The 22456-nt window shown below is 44.8% G+C and overlaps 1 protein-coding gene across 1 annotated transcript; it reads left to right on the top strand.

Annotated features, from left to right (window-relative positions):
* The first annotated feature begins 12187 nt into the window (after nucleotides 1-12187).
* LOC117368669 (sulfotransferase 2B1-like) lies at nucleotides 12188-19186 on the top strand. The gene is made up of 6 exons (XM_033962393.1): nucleotides 12188-12326; nucleotides 12621-12829; nucleotides 17660-17786; nucleotides 17886-17980; nucleotides 18097-18277; nucleotides 18798-19186. Exons 1-6 carry the CDS (start codon nucleotides 12188-12190, stop codon nucleotides 18911-18913), a joined length of 867 nt encoding a protein of 288 aa, XP_033818284.1. The 3' UTR covers nucleotides 18914-19186.
* Nucleotides 19187-22456: the final 3270 nt, after the last annotated feature.

Here is a 22456-nt window from a genome sequence, read left to right as displayed (position 1 = left end):
TCAATTGAGGACAGGAGTGGAGGGAGTAAGGTCATTGTGTTAGGTAACAGGTGCCAGAGCAGTAGCCAACCCAGGTCCCAAGTACCTAGCTAGATTCCAAGGAGTAAAACTGATTTAATGCTGCTTATCCTAGAAATAAGTAGTGAATTTTCCCAAGTCCATCTTAATAATGGCTTATAGAATATTTTTTTTTAAAGACATTAGCCAAACCTTTTTAAAACCCTGCTAAGCTAACTGCTTTTACCACATTCTCTAGCAATGAATACCAGAGTTTAATTACATGTCGAGTGAAAAAATATTTTCTCCTGTTTGTTTTAAATCTATATTAGAGAACTAGTCTTTAAGCCCATTACATTAACGGATGCTAGAATAGGTGTGTGTGTCTGTCTGTCTTTCTTTCTTTCTTTCTCTCTCCTTGGCTGTTTTCTGTCTGTCTTTCTTTCTTTCTTTCTCTCCCTCTCCTTGGCCGCTTTCTGTCTGTCTTTCTTTCTTTCTTTCTCTCTATTTTTTCAGCTGTCCACCACCACCCCTTGCCTGCTCCCCCTGTCCAGCAATAGCCCTTCTCCCTTCGTTTTACCTCCCCCTGTCCAGCAGCACCCCTTCACTGCTTCCCCTGTCCAGCAGTAGGACTTCCCCCTTCCTTTTATCTCCCCCCCTGTCCAGCAGCACCCCTTTCCCTGCTCCCCCCCGTCCAGCATCCGGTATGAAAACTTTGGCAGATGGTGGGGGAGGTATCCAGCCTGCCACAGAAAACTGTAATAATTCTAGGCCCTCCCAGGGAGGGCTCTATATCTTACATCAGCTGATAGGAATATTGGGGGGGGGGCGGAATCCACCTTGCAATCTCTCCTCTCCTTAGGGGGAACCTGTTAAGGCTTCTTCCTTTAGCAGATAAGCAGCACTGCTGGTTCTCTAGGGAAAATGACACCCCACCCCCACTGCAGAGGTGGGTGAAGGACTTTTAAGGTAGATCCCAGATCTCTCATCCACCAAACACATCCAGAGCCTGCTATACGGTGCCCCGCTCCCCTATCATACCAGCCCCCATTTGGGTCTTAAGCTCTCCAGAATGAATACTGTCACAGTGAGCACTAGAGTATGTCTGGAGAGACCAGCAGTAGGTGAAATACCCGCTGATCCGTATTTGTGAAGCCATAAAAGAGGACACATGGCCCGAACTTTGCCCCACTCCTCGCCTAGGCGGTTGCCTGCTGTGAGCAGTCAGGGTCGTAGCAAGCTATAATTGCATTCATAAGAACATAAGAAGTTGCCTCCGCTGAGGCAGACCAGAGGTCCATCTTGCCCAGCGGTCCGCTCCCGCGGCGGACCATCAGGTCTAATTGCCTGAACAGTGTCCCTGACTGATTTTGTAACTGCCTCTAATTCTCTAATCCTATCCCTATAACCCTATAGTCCATGCGACTTGCCCTCCATGGCGCCCCCCACCCTTTCTCGTGCTGCACCGATATAGCAGACTTTCAGTTGTCAGTCTATAAAATACTGAGTGGAGTGGACCAACCCTTGAATTGATAACCATATGGAAATAACATTAATCAATCCTCCAGCTGTAAACAGATCCGAAGCATCGAGGCAATTGAAGACATCAACCAAACACCAAAATAGCAGGCTCTGTAGGCTTTATTTCAAAGCCTAGCCAGGGAAACTAGCATTCTTTCCTAACCATAGCCAGGTTCAGTATCTCACCCTCCCAACTTTTTAAAAACATTCAGCAAATGGTCACATGTAGCAAACAGCCCTAGGGGGGTTTCAGTAACACATGCAGAGCACAAGTTACAGATTGTCAAGCCAGCCTCTCCCCCCCCAAAAAAAATAAATCCTTTACTTATCTTAAATCCATGGAGGGGCATAATTAAAAGAAACGTCTAAGTCCGATTTGGACGTAGAGCACTAGTCGCCAAAAGTCGGCAGCGGCAAAATGTCCATTCTCGAAAAATACGTCCAAAATATTTTTTTTTCTAAAATCGTCTATCTATATGTCCAGACATTTGATCGTCCAAGACCACCACTACGTCTATCTTTATACCACATTCTCGACCCAAAATTCCTCGAATTCGCGGGAGGCAATAAGGAAGCTGCTCAGCGCCGAGAAGCAGTGCCAAATTGCGCTGCTGCTCGTGCCGCTCAGATGAGGAAATTCAATCACGCAGCTGGTTAGCAGCAAGGCGGGAGTTTGAAAAGCTTGCTCCTGCCCGCTGCACCTCCACCGTGGATCGGCAGAGGACCCGCTGCACCTGCACTTCCACCACGGATCGGAAGAGGTATGATAGGGCAGGGAGGAGAAGGGGGGCAGAGCCTGACGGCGGTCTTAAAAAAAAGTTCTGGGGAGGGGGCATTGACCCGAATATAAACCAGGACCCCCATTTTTGGGCCCATTTTTGGGCCCAAAAATCCCGATTTATATTAGAGTATATACGGTACGTCTATAAAAGCTATTTCGATTATGAGCATTTGGATGACCTGTCTTTTAGATCATCCAAGTGTCAACTTGGGCAGGTTTTTTAGACATATTTCAGTTTCGATTCTGAGCCCTATAGCTTCCATTCCTTTTGGAGTTTATTTCGTGACGACCTGGCAATTGGGAGGAACTTCCTGATACATCCTCCTTTAGGACAGAGAGCATTATTTCATTTTGTCCCAACTTCAGGCTAACTTAGGCAGCAGAACACTAGTAAACCTGCACTGTCTGTGCAGTAAGTCTCTCCCAGATCCCGGCTGGCCTCTCGAATCTTTCCTTCTCTCCTCGGGCCTTGGCAGCTGCCAACTACGTGCACTGATGGGACCTGAGCTGGCCTCTACTGGTGCATGCTGTTCATCTGCGATAACCGTCGGCGATGACCGCTGCGGCCTCGGGTCTGGAACTCCGAGTCCAGCCGTCAGTGGCATACGGTGTCATGTCAAAAGCGCGCCGGGACAAAGGCGCGGCCAGACAATTGAGCGCAGCGCGTGCCGCTGCGCCGCTCTAAATTACAGTTTTAAGGGGCTCCGACGGGGGGGGGGGTTTGTTGGGGAACCCCCCCACTTTACTTAATAGACATCGCGCCGCGTTGTGGGGGGTGGGGGGGTTGTAACCCCCACATTTTACTGAAAACTTCATTTTTTCCCTGTTTTTAGGGAAAAAGTTCAGTTTACAGTAAAATGTGGAGGGTTACAAACCCCCCATAACGCCGGCGCGATGTCTATTAAGTAAACTGGGGGGGTTCCCCAACAAACCCCCCCCCCGTCGGAGCCCCTTAAAACTGTAATTTAGAGCGGCGCGGCGGCGCGCACTGCGCTCAATTGTCGGTGCGCGCTTTTGTCTTTCGCGCCGTTGTCTATGAACCGTGGCATGTCTAGCATATCTGACACCTGGGGGGGTCAATCATTTTTAAACACCCTCTCTGTATGAAAAAAAATATTTTTAGTCATAATCCACGAGTCACACCTGGGAATTGGCAGAATCTTAACCTTTGCAGCGAGCACTAGAACATGAGTACACCCATTGTAAAACTAAACAAGCCAGATTAGAGCAGATCAATTCTGCAGTCAGTGCAAACAGAAAAGCACGTCTTATTTTTCGCATGCACAGAACAGAGAAACACTCTCACTCAGTATAGAATAAGTAACGGCAAACTAAAAGTAGAATATGTAGACAGCAATGAAACTGTTTCCTAAGAAGCCAGAAATATGCGTAGAATACAGCACCACAAACAGTGATGCATGTTCCCAGGGCCGGATTAAAGAATATTTATTTATTCAATTTTCTATACCGTTCTCCCAGGGGAGCTCAAAATGATTTACATGCATTTATTCAGGTACTCAAGCGGTTTTCCCTCTCTGTCCCAGCGGTCTCACAATCTATCTACTGTACCTGGGGCAATGGGGGGATTAAGTGAATTGCCCAGGGTCATAAGGAGCAGCGTGGGTTTGAACCCACAACCTCAGGGTGCTGAGGCTGTAGCTTTAACCACTGCGCCACATTCTCCCTTGAATAGGCCCAATAGACACGTGCCCAGGGCCCGAAATGGTCAAGGGGGCCCGATGAAGGAGGGTATCAACGGAAATTTATTACCTTTTTCAAATGGCGATGGCCCCCCCCCCCCCAGCATCAATCGACAATGCGGCCCCCCTGATCGGCAACGCAGGCCCCCACATCACAAGACCAATCGGCAACGGGCCCTCCCCCCCCCCTATCGACGGAAAGTAAGATAAGTAAGGAACACGGGTAAGAAAGGCAACAGCAACTGTAATTGCAAGTGGTGGTGCTTAATCAAAGCTTCCCTCTGACGCAGCTTCCTGTTTCCACCTGGGCGCGTCAGAGGGAAGCTTTGGGCAAGCAGCACCACTTGCAAAATTACAGTTAATGTTGCCTTTCTTACCCGCATTCCTTGCTTATCTTACTTTTCGTCGATGGGGGAGGGGGGTCCGTTGCCGATCATTCCGTCGATGGAGGGGGGCACGTTGCTGATTGATGTTAGGGGGGCCGTTGCCGTTTGAAAAAAAAAAAAAATCAGAGTGAAAGGTGAGTGATGAGATGGGCCTAGGGTGCAGGGAGAGAGAGAAGGGGGAAGAGCAGGGCAGATGATGAATGTGGGAAGAAAGGGGCAGAGCAGATGATGGATATGGGAAGAAAGGGGCAGATGATGGAAGTGGGAAGAAGGGAGACAGAAGAGGGCAGGGCAGATGATGGAAGTGGGGAGAACTTGTGCCCAGCCTTCACCTCCTCACCACTGCTGCTGGTTTCCCACATGCTGGATGGGGGGGAAGAAGATAGTTAGTGAAATAGTAGAGGGGTGAAGGAAAGGGGTGGCAAGCTGTGAGTAGACACAGTGAAAAGAGGGAAACTGTGGGCTGAATAGTGAAAAGGCTTAGGTCCCAATTCCTGCCCCTTACTTTCTGTGTCTCTGTCATTTGAAAGACAGATGCACCTGGGGACATATCTTAAAGACCATAAATCATCTTCCAAAACATGTCCGCTTTAATATCAGCTTCACATTCCTTTTATATCTTTTACATGAATCAGTGTTGTCAGCATGTGTCAGCATGTGACGTAAACACAAACCATATATGGACACAGGTCACATGAAACTTTAAACACATCAGCATTTTTTCTAGCTGGAGATTGGAGTCCAAAAGGTCAGAAAAAGCCTTGACCAGCAGAGCCCCTAATCTAAATCTGTTTGCAAATACGGCTTATAAAAACAATTGAATTCACTTCACAACATTTCTGTTCAAACATAAATGTCCTTGTACTCTCTTCAAAGAAAGAAAGACAAACAGGGTCTGGCTTTCTTACAGCTGGAAAACATGGCCTAAGGACTTGATACGTGTCCCTTCAATCCCCTCTTACGTCATGAAAATGACATCATAAATACACAGCATGAGCTGGAAGGGAGTGATACTCTAGATATGTCTCTCAAGGAGGGGTTTTTTAGGAGCTGTAATAGGAATAACACAGTACATGAGCAGTCAGAAACAAGAGTGCAGATAATAATAGAGATTATAACAATAAAAAGGTCTTTTACCCAACCCTGCATTAAACTAAAGTGCTGATCCCAAGAATTAGATAAATCAGAGTTACATTTGAGCTCAGCAAAGAGGTCTGCTAATTTCTGAATGGCCATAGTAGGACCTATATTGTCAGGAATAAAAGTACAACACCATAAAGTACTGGGAAGAATTTTACAGAATTCTTAGCTAGAATCATATCTAGGGCCATACGATTTTGAAAACCATCTGAGAAGTGGAGCCTAATTGATCAGTAATACCTTGTAAGGCGTCCCTAGAGTAGTTCACAAAGCGTTGCTGATTATAATACATTTTAATTAATCCGATCAACATTCTTATTAATAGTAATAAAGGGAATAAGGAACTCAAACCCAGCCTTAACCTGAGCTCGGGCCTTAAATTCATCTGGGACCCCTCTTGGGACCCCTATAGCATCTATGTATACATGTGGATCAAATTTATATCAAGACAAATAAAAGGAAAAACCATGTGAATAGGAAGGATGCTGTTCAGAAAAATATGCAAGAGCATGGTAACCTTAACTAAAGTGCACTGGCCTATCCACTGGCTGGGTAGCTTAACACGGAGCCAAAAGTCTCCATAAAGCCAGTAAATATCAAATCTGATGTAGCAACAATAGGGCATACCTATGAGCCAAGACAGAACAATAACCTGGGGGTAAATTACCTACAAAACTACCCTGTGTCAGATTAGAAACATGACATGTGTAATTGCCCTTATAGATGGTAACGGCAATATCAAGCTTTTGCTGTCCTGGCAGCAAAAGGTATTTAGAACACCACAGTGCACAAAGGGGATAGGTAAAATTAGAGGAGATATTGGTAAATAACCCAAAAAGCATGGTTGGATACCAGGAGGGAGGTCCAGAGGTACGGTTCCTAGATGGGGGTCTAGCTTGAGCACATATGTAACAATTACTCTTATTATGTTGATCAGCAGTGAATTTCATCCATTCTAACCAAAGGTTACGTTCTGAAAACCCTACCTCAACAGCCACAGTATCTTCAAAAGTGGGATTGGCAATAGCCATCATGTCAGTAAGTTTATTGAATGTAGGGGCCAGTGGGTTAGTATTTTTGGGGCCCCCACAAAATGGCGGGAGAGGATGAGTGGAGGTAGATAGATCCCGTAAGAAAACTGATGGGTCGGATAGCTAGACCCACCCTTAAACCACATGTCCATAATGTACATACCTTCATCAGTAGGTCTAGGGTTGTCAATAGTAAGAGAAAGCTTAATAATTTGTGCAGGAACACTTTTCCTATAACAGTGTCCAACCTTATGAAGGGTCATACAAGTAACCAATGATTTACCATTTTGGTCCACTGTTTTTCAGAGTATTTTCTAGTTTATAAGCCCAGTCAGTATCAATATTCCACCCTACCGCTCCCCAGAATGCACACTTATCCCCCAACATGAGTCAGTAACATATATATATACATATGTCTTTAGTTTTTAGGAATCTCTGAGGACCAAAGGCACAGCCTTGGGATATCAATTGATGAACAGTCCACAATGTCACAATACTCAAAGGAGAAGGTGGCAACTTGCACACTGCTGGAATTATACCAAAGGGTAGCATACTGTCTGTCTTTCTGGATTCCAATTGAAGGACAGCCTTTGCGAGGGAGTAGTCCAGCTTAACGTGTGTTCGCAAAGAGATGCCGGGGGTGCTGTTTACAGCAGGAGTGTCATTTACAGATGGGTATGGGCAGAAAGTGTCGTGGACCCAGAACACATCATCCCTGTAGACCCAGTTAGAAATGATCCATACAGGGAGAAAAACTAGCAGCAGCGTTGCCAGTAAGAGAATAATAAAGTTGGTAGAATGCTGCAATGAGATCATCATGTTGTTCCACTGGAGGAGGTGAAATCTGCGCAGGGAAGACTTGCTTCTGGGGTTTTAGGTTAACCCTCTTCAAGCGACTTGCGTGGATCCAAACAGGACACTCCTCAGTGAGTGCAGCGGGCCTGGTCACAGTGATCACAGTAGAGGGAAGGCCAAAGGGGAAATCTGTCTGCTTCCGATCCTTGGAAAGCTTCTGGACAATCACCAGGCTGGAAAAAATGGGTAGGAATCTGTGGAGAGAAAGGAGAAGTGCAAGACACGTTTCTTTGAACAAGCCCTAATATTTCAATTAGCTTTTGGACGTATTCCTCCTGTATCAAGGGAAAATCTACCCATGGGGAACTACAAGTACAAGGGGGCACTCAGAGAAATTGAAAGGGGAAAGGTCATCCCGTGAGAATCTCAAAGGGAGAGCAGCCAGATGTCTGTGCATACAGAAAGAGATACTTGAAAAGCATTCCAAATATCATTCAGCAGCTGTACTCCAATGTGATCCAAATAAGAGATAGAAAACAAGAGAAACCATGTTGCCTGTACTGAATGTGGCAACATGTAACAATACCAATTCATTTACTTAGCATAGCTATGGCAAAAGAGAGACAATACTCAGTTACTTAAGGTTCTTAATTGAACAATCCAAAAGGATATGTTTTTTTTTCGTGCTGCATATAACTTATTATGCACTTCAGAGAGACCATACTGATGTACTGAATGTATTCAGAAATGTATATTGAATGGATCATATGTAGGGAACACCACGAAATAAACGCTGTATAAAGTAAAACTTTTTCTTAAACATATAACCCCTAACTAAACTATATTCAGAATATAAAAGCTATAAGTAAAAGAACATTGTGCAGTTAGGCTAGTAAGAAGTGGAGAAAGAGCTCTAGAAATGGCCAATGTTATATATTTTGGGGTACCCACTAAACTAAAACAAGTAGACATGACACAGACAAAACATAAAGTTTTAAGCGTGGAGCTATTACTCCATCTGTCAAGTGTGCAGGGCTGAATTTAACTCTGCAAATAAACACATTGATATAAAAAAACCAAAACAACAAATAATGTATATCATAACCATCTCATATTTGAAAAAAGGCATAAAGCTAATGTCTCTTTGGAGCGTCTCTATCTCTGCAGTGATAAAGAGGACCCGTGGAAAACATTAGAAATATCTGTGCCAAAACTGATCTGGGATGGCTATGTATACATCCGGAAAAAACATTTTAAATTAGCAACATCCTAATTTCAGCTAAAACAATAGAAAGGAATTGTATTTTCCAATTTGTTTTTCAAGTCACAAACGTGCCAGCTGTAATTATCAAGCTATATATATCTGTATCAAGGAGCAAAAGGTCAAGAATGAAATATCACTAGCAAGAAGTTAAAATGTCGAGCGAGCACTACAATAACCAATACCATGATATTGGGCAATGAATAAGGGAGAGCTAGCAGCTGGTATCCAGGGTTTCCCCTCTTTGCTCCAAAGTCCGTCCAAAAGGGCGGCTTTGGGCACCTGCCTAACGCCAGGCATCAAGTTCAGAGGGGGGGGGGGGGTAAAAAAGGACTAGAAGGGAAGAGAATCCTGTTCACCCGTGAGACCCAGAAGCCCATTTAAAAGAAGGGCTTGTACATCGTGAAGAGTGTGAAGGGTAGTGGGGTGACCAAGGGTCAGAAGAGTAACCATCTCTACCACCATAGCACATGCAGCCAGGGAACTTGAACAGGAGTGACTATAGAAAAAAAGGCAACAGAGCATAACAAAGACAAAGAAACAACAAACCCCAATGGTTCACTGAAGAGATCTCTCACCTCATTAAGGAGAAGAAAAAAGCATTTCTTTCCTACAAACGTACGCAGAGAAAAGAAACTAAAGTAGAATATAAGACCAGATCTGCAGCGGTCAAAAGAGCAGTTAGGGAGGCCAAACTTCGAGTGGAAGAAACTCTGGCAAAAAACATTAAAAAAGGGGACAAATCCTTCTTTAGGTATATCAGTGACAGGAAAAGGAACACAGACGGTATAGTACGCCTTAGACAATCGGACGGAAACTACGCGATGGCGGATTCAGAAAAAGCAGAACTACTAAATGAATATTTCTGCTCAGTCTTCACCCGCGAAGCACCGGGACACGGACCACAGTTGATGATAAAACAAGACATGGATGACCCGTTTCAGAATTTTGAATTCACACCTGGGGACGTCTACAACGAACTGGCAAAGCTAAAGGCCATGGGTCCGGACAATTTACACCCAAGAGTGCTCAGAGAATTGAGAGATGTTCTGGCGGAACCGTTGACAATGCTATTCAATCTCTCACTAAGTACGGGGATAGTTCCGTTGGACTGGAAAACAGCCAATGTCGTTCCTCTACATAAAAAGGGTTGCAAGTCTGAGGCTGCGAACTATAGACCGGTAAGCCTCACCTCAATAGTGTGTAAACTCATGGAAACACTAGTCAAATATAAATTAGATACGATCCTGAACGAGGGAAATCTCCGCGATCCCAGCCAACATGGATTCACCAAGGGTAGGTCATGCCAGTCCAATCTAATCAGCTTCTTTGACTGGGTAACAAGAAGACTGGACTCAGGAGAGTCCTTGGACGTCGTGTACCTGGACTTCAGCAAAGCGTTTGACAGCGTCCCACACTGCAGGCTGCTGAACAAGATGAAATCGATGGGATTAGGAGAGACTCTAACTGCATGGGTTAAAGATTGGCTTAGTGGCAGACTTCAGAGGGTGGTGGTTAACGGTACCTTCTCTAAAATGTCAGAGGTGACTAGCGGAGTGCCACAGGGTTCAGTCCTGGGCCCACTCCTCTTCAACATATTCATTGGGGATCTAACTCAAGGGCTTCAAGGCAAGGTAACCTTATTCGCTGATGACGCCAAACTATGCAATATAGTAAATGGCTATAATCTACAGGATGCTATGGAGCAAGACCTGCGTACTTTAGAAAAATGGTCCTTGATCTGGCAGCTGGGCTTCAACACCAAGAAATGTAAGGTCATGCATCTCGGTAACGGAAATCCTTGCAGAACCTACACCCTGAATGGAGAAACTTTAACAAGGACTACGGAAGAACGAGACTTGGGAGTAATCATCAGTGCTGACATGAAAGCAGCCACTCAAGTGGAGAAGGCTTCATCTAAAGCACGGCAGATGATAGGTTGTATCAAGAGAAGTAGTGAAGACTCGCTAAATTTGCATGTGCCCATCGCTGGTGATAGCAATGGGCACATGTGCAGAATAAATGCAAAAAGAAAACAACAGCAGGAGAGATTTTCAATCTCTCCCGCTGCCAATCAACACTCTCCCCACTCCCACAGCAGAAGTGATGCCCACTCTCTCTCACCACAAACAACATCCCTCCTGCAGCGGCGACCTCCCCCCCCAATAAGTGGGAGAGATGCCCACTCTCTCCCAGCGCCAAGCGACCACCCTCCCAGAAGCGGAAGAGATGCCCATTCCCTCCCACTGCCACCCCTCTCCTCCTTACCTTGAATTAGCTGGCTGACTCTCCGGTTGCCTACTCCTTGCAGCCAGCTGGCCTGCCTGTTCAAAATGGGCCTTCCCCACCTCGGTACATCCTGGGATACACCGGGGAGGGGCTTGGGGCTCTGATTGAACCAAGTTGTTTAAGGTCCATCGCACAGGAGGGGCCTTATACAACCTGTGTCAATCAGAGCTTCAGGACTCTCCTCAGATGCACCGGGAAGGAGCTGCCCCATAGGAGGGGTTTTAGGCATCTGGGCAAATCAGAACCTTAGGCCCCTTTCTGCTGCATCTGGGGAGGGCCTGAGGCTCTGATGGGCCAAGGTTGTTTAAGGCCTTTCCAACCTGGGTCAGTCAGAGCCTCAGGCCCCTTCCCGGTGCATCCCAGGATGCACCAGGGAGGGGAAGGCCCATTTTGATGCACTGGGGAGGAGAAGGCCCAATGTGAAGAGGTGGGCCAGCTGACCACAGGGAGAAGGCATCTCCCCAGTTAGCCAACTAATTCAAGGTAAGGGGGAGAGGGGTTGGAGGCGAGGGGGGGGGGGGGGTGTTGTGTGGCAGTGGGAGAGAATGGGCATCTCTTCAGCTGCTGGGGGGTGTCATTTGGTGCCAGGAGAGAATGGGCATCTCTCCCTCACTGCTGCAGGGGGGTGTTGTTTATGACGGGAGAGAGTGGTCACCTTTCCCGCTGCTGGGGAGGGGGTCACAGATGCAAAGGGGGGGGGCATCTCTCCTAATGCTGGGGAGGGGGGGGGGTCAGTTGACTTTCTAGCAGTGTCCGACAGAGCCATGTCAGGGTTTTAAAACAGTGCTGTCACTGTACAGCTGACGCTGCTCTTAGGAAATGGTTTGGAAATTATTAAGAATTCACCGGAGTGTTCATTTCAATGTTGAAGAACCCATTTGCATGTCAGTATCAGAGGCTACTAGAAATGTCGCTAAAGACAGCGATAAACCATTTTGCAGGCTAAACTGTTTCTGTGCCGATGAGAAAGGACCAGAGTGAGTTTTGGAGGCGTTGGGTTGTTTTTTTTTAGAGATAAGGGGATAGCCCATCACGCCCCTTGAGGGTGTTTCTCGCGTTGCCGTTCAAAGGTCCATCCTAGATAAATCCTTGAAAACCAGTCCTGAATTCTGATCACCCCATAGGTAGAATCCCAGAGGCAGTGCTGTGGAGGTAGCTGAGACTGGTAGTGCTGGAACTGACCCCCTGTGTACCCCAGGACAGAGACACTGCTGGAGATTGAAAACCTTTTTGGGGGGAGGGTGTATATAGCTGTGTGTTACCTTTCATTTTGGTTTTGTTTCCAGATGTCCTCTTCTAATTTCCTGGAGCACCGTGGTTTTCTCATGCCCTCCAAATACTATGATAAAGACAAGTTGGAATACATCTGCAATGAGTTCCAGGTCCGGGATCATGACGCCTTCAGCATCACCTACCCCAAATCTGGTGAGACGGGGGCGTTGGGAAAATAGGGTGGAGGTGTGGGGGGGGGGTCTGCAGGGAGCGGAATTTTTTCTTCACCCAGACAAAAGAGGGCACTGGGTGATCAGCAACACGGTGGGGGTTTTCTTGGTGGTCTTCTTCCTAGATCCCCTTTCTTTTTGTTCTTTTAGGTTATTTGCATATCTTCATTTCCTTGTTTTTCTGTATTTTCATCTTCTTCCCTCCCTGCAGTTGATTAGCAGAATTCTCTCTCCCCACACCCCCATCTAACCTATAGCTTCCCCCTTTGGATTTCAGGGACCACATGGATGCAGGAGATTCTCACTCTCATTCAAAGCGATGGGGATACAACTATCTCCCACACCGTGCCTAACTGGGAACGCGTGCCTTGGCTGGAGCCAACCCTATTTTCCACGAATCTGGAGAGTCTGCCCTCACCACGTTTCATGTCATCTCATCTCCCTGTCCATCTCTTCCCCAAATCATTTTTCACATCGAAGGCCAAGGTAAGGAACAGTGGGGTTCACTCTCAAGACAAGGGTCCACTCTTCGCCTGTCCGTGCTGTATTATGTGCATGGGGTTCTAATGAAGATCCTCTGTTCAGCTGTCTGTGCTGTATTCATGCCTTATGTGTATCAGTGTGATGCCTGCATGAAATCCCCTCTTCACCTCTTTGTGCTGTATTCATACTTTTCTGTATCAGTCTGATAGCTTTATTTATTTATTTAGATTTCTATCTTGTCCTCCCGTGAGCTCAGAATGGGTAACATAAGCACATCCACAGTAGATTACAGTAGACACATAGCTATATTATTTTGAAGTTTATTATGTCCTGGTATATTACTTTTACATACCAAAGTGGTTTACATCTTTACAGTGTTAAAAATTGAATTAATTAAAAATCGGGGGAATAAACAAACAAACTAAAAGTAACTATAGAGACAAAAATTGAAATGAAGGGAGAAAAGTGTAAGGATATAATATTAAAAATAAAAGCAAAAGGTACAGGAAAAACCATCAGGGAAGTGGGGTTGTCTGGAGCAAGCATCTCCGCCTTTTTTTTTTCCATTGTCAATCGTAAATCTCATAGGCGTCTTTGAAGAGAAAAGTTTCAAGATTGGTTTTAAAGTTATTTCAACTATTGTCTTGCCGTAGAGTTGGGGGGAAGAACGTTCCATAGTTGTTGGCACAACCACCGAGTAAATGGTTTTTCGTGTTGTGCTGTAGAAAAGCTGTCGGACTGAGGGAATAGTCAGATGTTGCTGAGAGGATTCGTAAGGAATTAAAAGCCTGTCAATGAACACAGGGGAGTGATTGAGTTGAACTTTAAATGCTAGTAAGAGTTTTGAATGAGATTCTGTGAGTGATGGGTAACCAATGGGCTTTTTTAAGAAGAGGGGAAACGTGTATTTTGAATTATTTGTAATCTGATCTGTTTCTGGGTGATTCCCTGATCGAGGGAATTGCAGTAGTCTAAGATGGAAATGATTGGGGGGGGGGGCCTGCATTGCCGATCGATGCTGGAGGGTCCCATTGCCGTTTGGAAAAAAACAATGTTGATGCCCTCATTTATCAGGCCCCTCTGATCATTTCGGGCCCTAGACACGTGCTTACTGGGCCTATTGGTTAATCCTGCCCTGATCTGATCTATTTCTGGGTGATTCTCTGATCGAGGGAATTGCAGTAGTCTAAGCTGGAAATGACTAAAGAATGGATTAGAATATTGAGGGATTTGGGGTCTAGAAGGGATGAAATAGAGCGTATCATCCACAATACATTACATAGGACAATCATGGTAGCTTAGGACATGAAAGGTTGCAGAGAGATGTTCATAGCAATCACAGGAGATGTTTCTTGTTAATTAAGGGCATGACTGATTGTATAATAGCATTCTTTGGAAGAAGAGAGTATCGGGGAACTCTTTGCTGGAAGTAGGTCAGTTGAAAAGGAAGGTTTTCACTGCTCTTTGGAAGCTCATCAATGCATTCAGCAATCTGATCTGTGCAGGCAGTTCTTTCCATAGCCGTAGGACAAAATGCCTATAGGAGCACTTAAGGGCGGTTTCCATCTGGAGGGATCTCCCAGGAGGAATGCATAGCCACCTCTGCCTCGGAGCGGAGAGGGCGGGTGGGGGTGTACTGCTGTAGTTTGGAGGTAATGTAGGCTGATGTGGTGAGGTGGAATCGTTTGTAGGCTATTACCAGGGCCTTGAATATGTAGCATTTATTGATCGGTAGCCAGTGTTCTGCCTGGAAGGCTGGAGAGGATAACTGAGGCTGCACAGGAAGCGGATTGCCGAGTTTTGAACCCACTGGAGGCGTTTGAGTTCCTTGGCGGTCAGTCCATGTATAATTCAGTTGTCGGTTACAGCGGCAGTAAGCTTAACAAAGGGATATGAGCCTTGGAAAAAAAACCCTTTGGGTGAAACATGTTGGCGGTAAAACTCCTGAAAGGAAGACTACAGTTTTAAGCTAAGTCCTTAAACTATATACACACTACAAGGTGGTTAAAGTAATTTATATATTTATAGAATAAAAGCTTTAAGATCCGGTGAGAAAGTTGTGCATAGACCCTGGGACAATGAATATGCTTGAGTCCTAGGTGGCACTTCTGAGGATCTCTGAATATACCAGACCTAATGTGAAGAGGTGTTTTATTTACACACTCTGGCTAATGGTTTGACTGATTACTCTCACAGAAGATCTTCACTTTAGTTTAAATAGAGGGCTGTTTGGTAAACTAATTTAACAGAGTGGCATTTTTATACATGATGTCTCCCAGTGAGCTCACTTTTAAAAGAATACATTTTTATACAACTCCTTACATTCTTTATTGGGTTTGATGTTTATTAAATAGAAGAGGGAACAGCAGGGGACCCTGGGGGTTCTAATGGACAAATGCTGTTTAGTTGTCTGTGCTGTGTTCATGATTTATGTGTATGAGCGTGATGCCTGCATGGAATCTCCTTTTCACCTCTTTGTGCTGTATTCATACTTTTCTGAATCAATTTGATAGCTGCAAGGGGTTCTAATGCCTAGGCTGTGTTTTTTCTGTTTTTCTAATTTAATTGTTTGTCGTTTGCTGATTTTGTATGTTTGTATTGTTCCGCGCCTATATTTATAGATAGGCGGGTTACAAATAATTTTAAATAAATAAAATAAATAGCTGTCTGTGCTGTGTTCATGATAGACTTATGATAGTGTGATGCTGGCAAGTGCTAGAAATTATGGCATAGACAGGGGGTGGGTAAGCAGAGTGGGCAGACTTGATGGGCTGTAGCCCTTTTCTGCCGTCATCTTCTATGTTTCTACCCCTCCTCCCTCTTGGTTTTTACCTCCTTCTCCTTTTTAATTTCGGTTTACTTGTTACGTTATTGTGCCTTGTCTTTTGTTTTATCCCCATAGCATATGATATAGATCAGCGGTCTTAAACACGCGACCCGCGGGCCGCATGTGGCTCTCCAGGTTTTATTTGCGGCCCGCAGTCTGGACTGGATCATTGTCTTCCTTTTGGAGCAACAGTGTGTCTGGCCGGCTCGTTCCGTTCAAAGCCGCAGGTTGGCGGCTCCTTGCGCTATCCATGGAAGACCCGGCCAGACACGCTGCTGCTCCAGTGGCGTACCAAGGGGGGGCGGTCCACTGTTCTCCCTAGAGTGCGGCTCGTCTAGAACAGTGGTGCCCAACCTGCTTCCCTTCCCTTCTCAGGCCGGCATCGTGTTATTTGATCTCCCTGCTTCTCTTCGGGGCCGACCAACTCTCGCCGCCCAACGTCAATTCTGACGTTGAGAGGACGTTCTAGCTAGTCAATCGCTGCCTGACTGCCCGGAACGTCCTTTCCGACGTTAGAATTGACGTCGGGCGGCGAGAGTTGGTCGGCCCCGTAGAGAAGAGAAAGAGGGAGATCTCGGCCTGTTCCCGATGGCGGCAGCGGCAGCAGCCTATTCCCCGGCGGCGGTGGCGTGGGGGAGGGCAGGAAGGAAGGAAGAAAGAAAGAAAGAAGGGGGGGACAGGGAGCCAGAAACAAAGCAAAAAATGGGACACGGAATCAAAGAAAGACAGACATAGAGAAAGAAAGAAAAAGTTGGGGGAGGGAATGAGGTCTGGAGGAGAGGAAGCATACAGGAGGCTGAAAGAAGAGAAGAAATATTGGATGCATAGTCAGAGACTGATGAAATTACCAAACAAAGGTAGGAAAATGATTTTATTTTCAATTTAGTGATTGAAATGTGCCAGTTTTGAGAAAGAAAAGATATTAAACTTTAAATGTGAGGGCTGCAGAAAAAATAGAGCACTTGGAGGGCCGCAGAAAAAATAGTTAATGTCTTATTAAAGAAATGACAATTTTGCATGAGGTAAAACTCTTTATAGTTTATATATCTTTCCTTTTAACTGTTAAAGGAAAGTTTTATAAACTATAAAGAGTTTAACCTCATGCAAAATTGTCATTTCTTTAATAAGACATTAACTATTTTTTTCTGCAGCCCTCCAAGTACCTACAAATCCAAAATGTGGCCCCTCAAAGGGTTTGAGTTTGAGACCACTGATATAGATGTAAATCACTCAGACCGTGTTATATGACAGTCAGTGTCGAAGTGTTTGCTTTTAAACCCTGTCTCTCCTGATTTCTCCATATCTCAAATGCCACATCTGCAAATCCAGTGTGGACAGAGTGTTTCACCTAAATTTATGTTCTCAAATTTTAGGGGTACAAATAGATAATTGCTGTACTATGTGTTATTTTGTTCAATCTGTAGTTAAATGTTTATTTTAGATAATGAGAAAAGTCAGATCTGTCAGAAAATACTTTGACCTCGAGTCTTTTTGGATTAGATCTGATTATTGCAATCGTGTTCCAAATCACTTTGCAATTTGTTTAAAATTCAACAGTTACATTGATATACTGTAAATGTTGTGTGGACATTTGAGCCTCTACAACCTTAATATATGGAACTTCACTAGCAAGAATAAGGTTTATATTGGGAGTTACGGTTTATATAATTTTAACAGGCAATGCCCCCATCTATATAGCAAACATGATAATATTGTTGTGTTGCTCTTCTACCAAAATCAATGAAAATTTCCAGTGTAAAGTTTGAGTGGGGTTCTGATCCGTTCATTGTGATTTCCAGACAATGTAGTTTGGCTTCTTGGTTTGTAATCCGTCCTTGGAACTATATAGGTAAAGGTGGAATAGAAGAATCTGAGAAACATAACATAACATTTCAGACAAATGATTAGCCTCCTTCCTTACTGGTGTTTTGTGGAGTCTCTGGATCTCAAAGAATTTATTGATTTTGTGGGGTCCTTGGGTGGCCTCCATTGCTTTTTTCTGGCAGGTTATTTACACGGTCCGGAATCCGCGGGACGTCCTGGTTTCCCTTCACTATTTCTCCAAGACAGCAGGATTCCTGGACGAGCTTGATAATATAGAAGAGTTGTTACCCAAGTTCCTGAAAGGAGAGGGTGAGTGGACCCCAAACTCTATAACCTCACCCCATCAAAACTCACCCTCCCCTCCTCCTACAGCCTTTAACCATGTCTCTCCTGTTTATTTCCTGGCAGTATTGGGTGGATCCTGGTTTGATCATGTCCGAGGGTGGCTAGGAGTGAAGGATCAGGTGAATTTACTTATCGTAACATATGAGGAACTGTTACAGGTAAGTTGAAATCCATCTGAACTTAGTCACAGTGGACCCAAAAGGCTTCATCTCCTGATGGGTGGATGAATGAGTGATCTCGGTGTTAGATATTTCCTTGTCTCCATCCTTCTCAGGACCTGCGAGGCAGTGTGGTGAGGATCTGCAACTTTCTGGGGAAAGAGCTGAATGAGGCGGCCATTGACTCTGTGGTGGAGAATGTGTCCTTCAAAAACATGAAAGACAACAAAATGTCCAATTACAGCACCTTTCCTAAAGATATTCTGGATATACAGAAAAGTCCCTTCATCAGGAAAGGTGAGAGCAAATATGGACAGGTGACATCGTGGAAGCTACTGTAGAGAGTGATTGAGGAGTGCTGTATGTGGAATGTAAGAGATTACATATTGGGACAGACTGAAGGTCCATCAAGCTCAGTATCCCGTTTCCAACAGTGGCCATCCCAAGTCGCAAGTATCTGGCAAAATCTTAAGGAGTAGAACATAATTTTATGTTACTTATCCTAGGAACAAGCTGTGGATTTCCCCAAGCCACCTTAATAATGGCTTATGGGCTTTTAATTTAAGAAATTTTCCAAACCCTTTTTAAACCCTGCTAAGCTAACTGCTTTTACTACATTTTCTGGCAATGACTTCCTGACTTTAATTACTCACTGAGAAAAATATTTTTTCTGCAGTTCCAGTATCTCCCAGCAGGAAGTGCTGTAGAAAATGATGCAGGAACCTGGAGGGGGGAAGGGGTTCATAGCTCCTGCAACTTTAGCCTCTTACCAGAGATTTCAGTGGTTCTCACTTGGGGTTTTTGTGATATTTTTCAGGAATCTCTGGCGAGTGGAAAAATCACTTTACTCCTGCAATGAGTGAATCCTTCGATGCAGCCTACAAGGAAGCAATGAATGATATAAATTTTAAGTTCATCTGGGACCAATGCTGAAATCGTTAAACTTCAGGAAAGAAAAAGGAATTCTTCATATAACTGTCACTCACAACTGTTCTGTGGCTTCCTTCATCCCCTCTCAAACTCAAGACTTTTCCATTTAAAGATGCCTAAACTCTTTAATCCCAGCTCTCTTTAACAATTCACTTTCACTCTTAGAAGCGAGTCCTACCCTAATGTATTTCCCTTCTCCACTTACCTCCCTTTATTTTTCTATCTTGATGTATTTACAAATTTCCCTTCTCCTATTTTCCTCTCGTTTCATATACATCAGTGCGTAATTACTTCCGTACGTTTAGCTTTAGATACGATATTTCTTTTATTTTTAAATCTCATTTTATTGTTAACTGTTTAGATACCTGCTGGATAAACAGTATATCAAAAATAAAGAAAACTTGAAATAAAGAGAAACTGTCTTCCTAAGCACAGGCTGTATTCTATATGACAAGTCTGTTCTTGGAGGCCTGGGAATGTAGCTCACTGACAATGGTCAGCCCATCTGTTTTGAACCGAAAGGCTTTTGCAGTATATCAATAAAAATTTATGTTATGTTATTTGGAGAGGGGGACTCACAGGCTTTGAAATTTTAAGGAGTAAAAGCTACCTCCATCCTAATCCTTTTGACTCAGTGTGTGTCTGCTCTGTAGTGGGAGAGAAGCACTCTGCCTTTGAGGAGTACAGAGTGTTGAATTCAGATCTGCCCTCTTCTGGGAAACTTAGATGCCCTCCTCTCTTTCAAAGAAAGACAGAATAAATCGGTTCTTCCCAATTCTTTTTTTTTGTGGTTGTGAGACCCACTGGCCCTGTGCGGTTCTGACTTCAGAGAGAGGCCGGCAGAGGAGAGACAGGGGGAAGAGAGAGAGATCAGTCCTTTGCTTCTGGCAGCCTGCCCCATCTCCTGTCTGCACAATCAATATTTTTTTGGTTCACCTGAGGTGCCCTCTCAGCCCTCCAGTTGGAATTCTGTTGTAGGAAGCAGGATTTGTCCTAGGCTAGCCCCAGACAGAGACAAGAGGAGAGAGAGTAAAGCAAAGCCAAGCTCTTTCCTGGCAGTCAATTGGTGGTGAATTGGGGACAGGAGTGGAGGGAGTAAGGTCATTGTGTTAGGTAACAAGTGCCAGAGCAGGAGGGCTAAGGTGGGGGTAATAGAAGATAGGTGTCCTCTTCCTTACCTCTACAGATGAACATTTCTGAGCTCCCATGAGCATTGACTCCTCTCCTATTTAAATTGTCAGCAAAGTAAAACTCTTTGGCGTTATCCTCGATAAAGATCTTACATTCCATCAACAAATCAGTGCCGTAACACAAAAATGCTTTCATAAACTACGACTCATCCGCTCCATCTCATCTCTTCTTGATCCTCCCTCAATCAATATACTGATTCATTCCCTTGTTATTTCAACCATAGACTACTGAAACGCTTTCTACCAAGGCATAAGCCAGAAAGAAATTTGTCACATCCAATTAAACAAAACACTGTTGTGAAACTAATCTAATTTGACCTCGTTACTCCTCTCCGCCGTAAAGCACACTGGCTGCCAATCACACATCGTCTTACCTATAAAATACTACTACAGTGGTACCTCGGTTTACGAGTGCACCCGTTTGCGAGTGTTTTGCAAGACGAGCAAAACATTTGCAAAATCGGTGCCTCGGAAACCGAGCATGGCTCGATTTACGAGCACCCCCCCCCCCCGCAATCCGGCACCCCCCCTGTGATCCGGCACTCCCCCTGCCTTGAACCGGCACCCCCCGCCATGATCCGACCCCCCCCCGACACGATTGGGCACCCCCCCGCCACGATCCGACCCCCCCGCCACGATTGGGCACCCCCCCAATACGATCCGACATCCCCCCGACACAATTGGGCACCCCCCCCACCGCTTCTTACCCTCATCTGGGCACTCTTGAAAATCGGCTTTCTTCTCTGCTGGGCCTTGAGCATCTGAACATGCTCAAGGCCTGCGAGTTCACGTTCTGATCGGGCGGTGGGTTGCCCAATCGTTTCGCGGGGGGGGGGGTCGGATCGTGGCGGGGGGAGTGCCGGTTAGAGGCAGGGGGGGGTGCCGGATCGCAGGGGGGGTGCCTGATCGCGGGGAGGAGGCCTTCGAGGGGAGCAATGCCGATTCTCGGGGGTGGGGGAACGCATCAAAGCGAGTTTCCATTATTTCCTATGGGGAAACTCGCTTTGATAAACGAGCATTTTGGATTACGAGCATGCTCCTGGAACGGATTATGCTCGTAATCCAAGGTACCACTGTACTTGCTTTCAAAAACAAAACATTCCCACCAACCAGCTTTCATTGATAAACTAATTCCATATGCATCTTGCAGGACTCTTCAATCTAGTACAGTGTTCTTCAACTTTTGTACACCTATGGACCGGTGGTAATAAAAGAATTATTTTGTGGACCGGCAAACTACTAAGACTGAAATTTAAAAAAAAACATCTCCGCTCTGTCCCTGCGAGCTCGGTCCCTGCCAACCATTTGATCCCATCTGCACAAGCCTCAAATAGTTATGATTTTATATTGAACGTATTTTATTAAAGTATGAAGAGAAACAATATTCTGTACAATTGTCATTTTATAAATACAAATAATACAGGGCATGGATCAACACAACCCCTGTCTCCCCTGAAAAGGATTTTGGTCCCAATTCCTGCCCCATACTTTCTCTGTCTCTGTCATTTGGAAGTCAGGTACCTGGGGACACATCTTAAAGACCAGAAATCGTCTTCCAAAACATGTCCAAATTTTATTATGAGTTTCACATCTTTTATACGAATCAGGTTTGCCAGCATGTGTCAGCATGTGACGTAAATACAAACCATATATGGACACAGGTCACATGAAACTTTAAACACATCAGCATTTTTCCTATCTGGAGATTGAAGTCCACAGAGGGTCAGAAAGGGAGTGATACTCTAGGTATGTCTCTCAAGGAGGGGTTTTTTAGGAGCTGTAATACGAATAACACAGTACATGAGCAGTCAAGACAAGAGTGCAAATAATAAGAGATTATAACAATTACCCAACCCTGCATTCAACTAAAGTGCTGATCCCAAGAATTAGATAAATCAGAGTTACATTTAAGCTCAGCAAAGAGGTCTGCTAATTTCTGAATGTCCATAAGAGGACCTATATTGTCAGAAAGAAAAGTACAACAGCATAAAATACTGAGGAGAATTTAACAGAATTCTCAGCTAGAATCATATCTAGGGCCATATGATTTTGAGAACCATCTGAGAAGTGGAGCCTAATTGATCAGTAATACCTTGCAAGGCGTCCCTAGAATAGTTCACAAAGCGTTGCTGATTATAATAATTTTAATTAATCCGATCAACATTCTTATTAATAGTAATAAAGGGAATAAGGGACTCAAACCCAGCCTTAACCTAAGCTCGGGCCTTAAAGTCATCTGGGACCCCTCTTGGGACCCCTATAATATACATGTGATCAGATTTATATCAAGACAAATAAAAGGAAAAACCATGTGAATAGGAAGGATGCCTTTCAGAAAGAATATGCAGAAGCATGG

This window comes from Geotrypetes seraphini, chromosome 10 (assembly GCF_902459505.1).
Source record: "Geotrypetes seraphini chromosome 10, aGeoSer1.1, whole genome shotgun sequence".
NCBI classification, from domain to species: domain Eukaryota; kingdom Metazoa; phylum Chordata; class Amphibia; order Gymnophiona; family Dermophiidae; genus Geotrypetes; species Geotrypetes seraphini.
The sequence above is the reverse complement of the archived record's forward strand: the minus strand, read 5'-3'. Positions and strand labels throughout refer to the sequence as shown.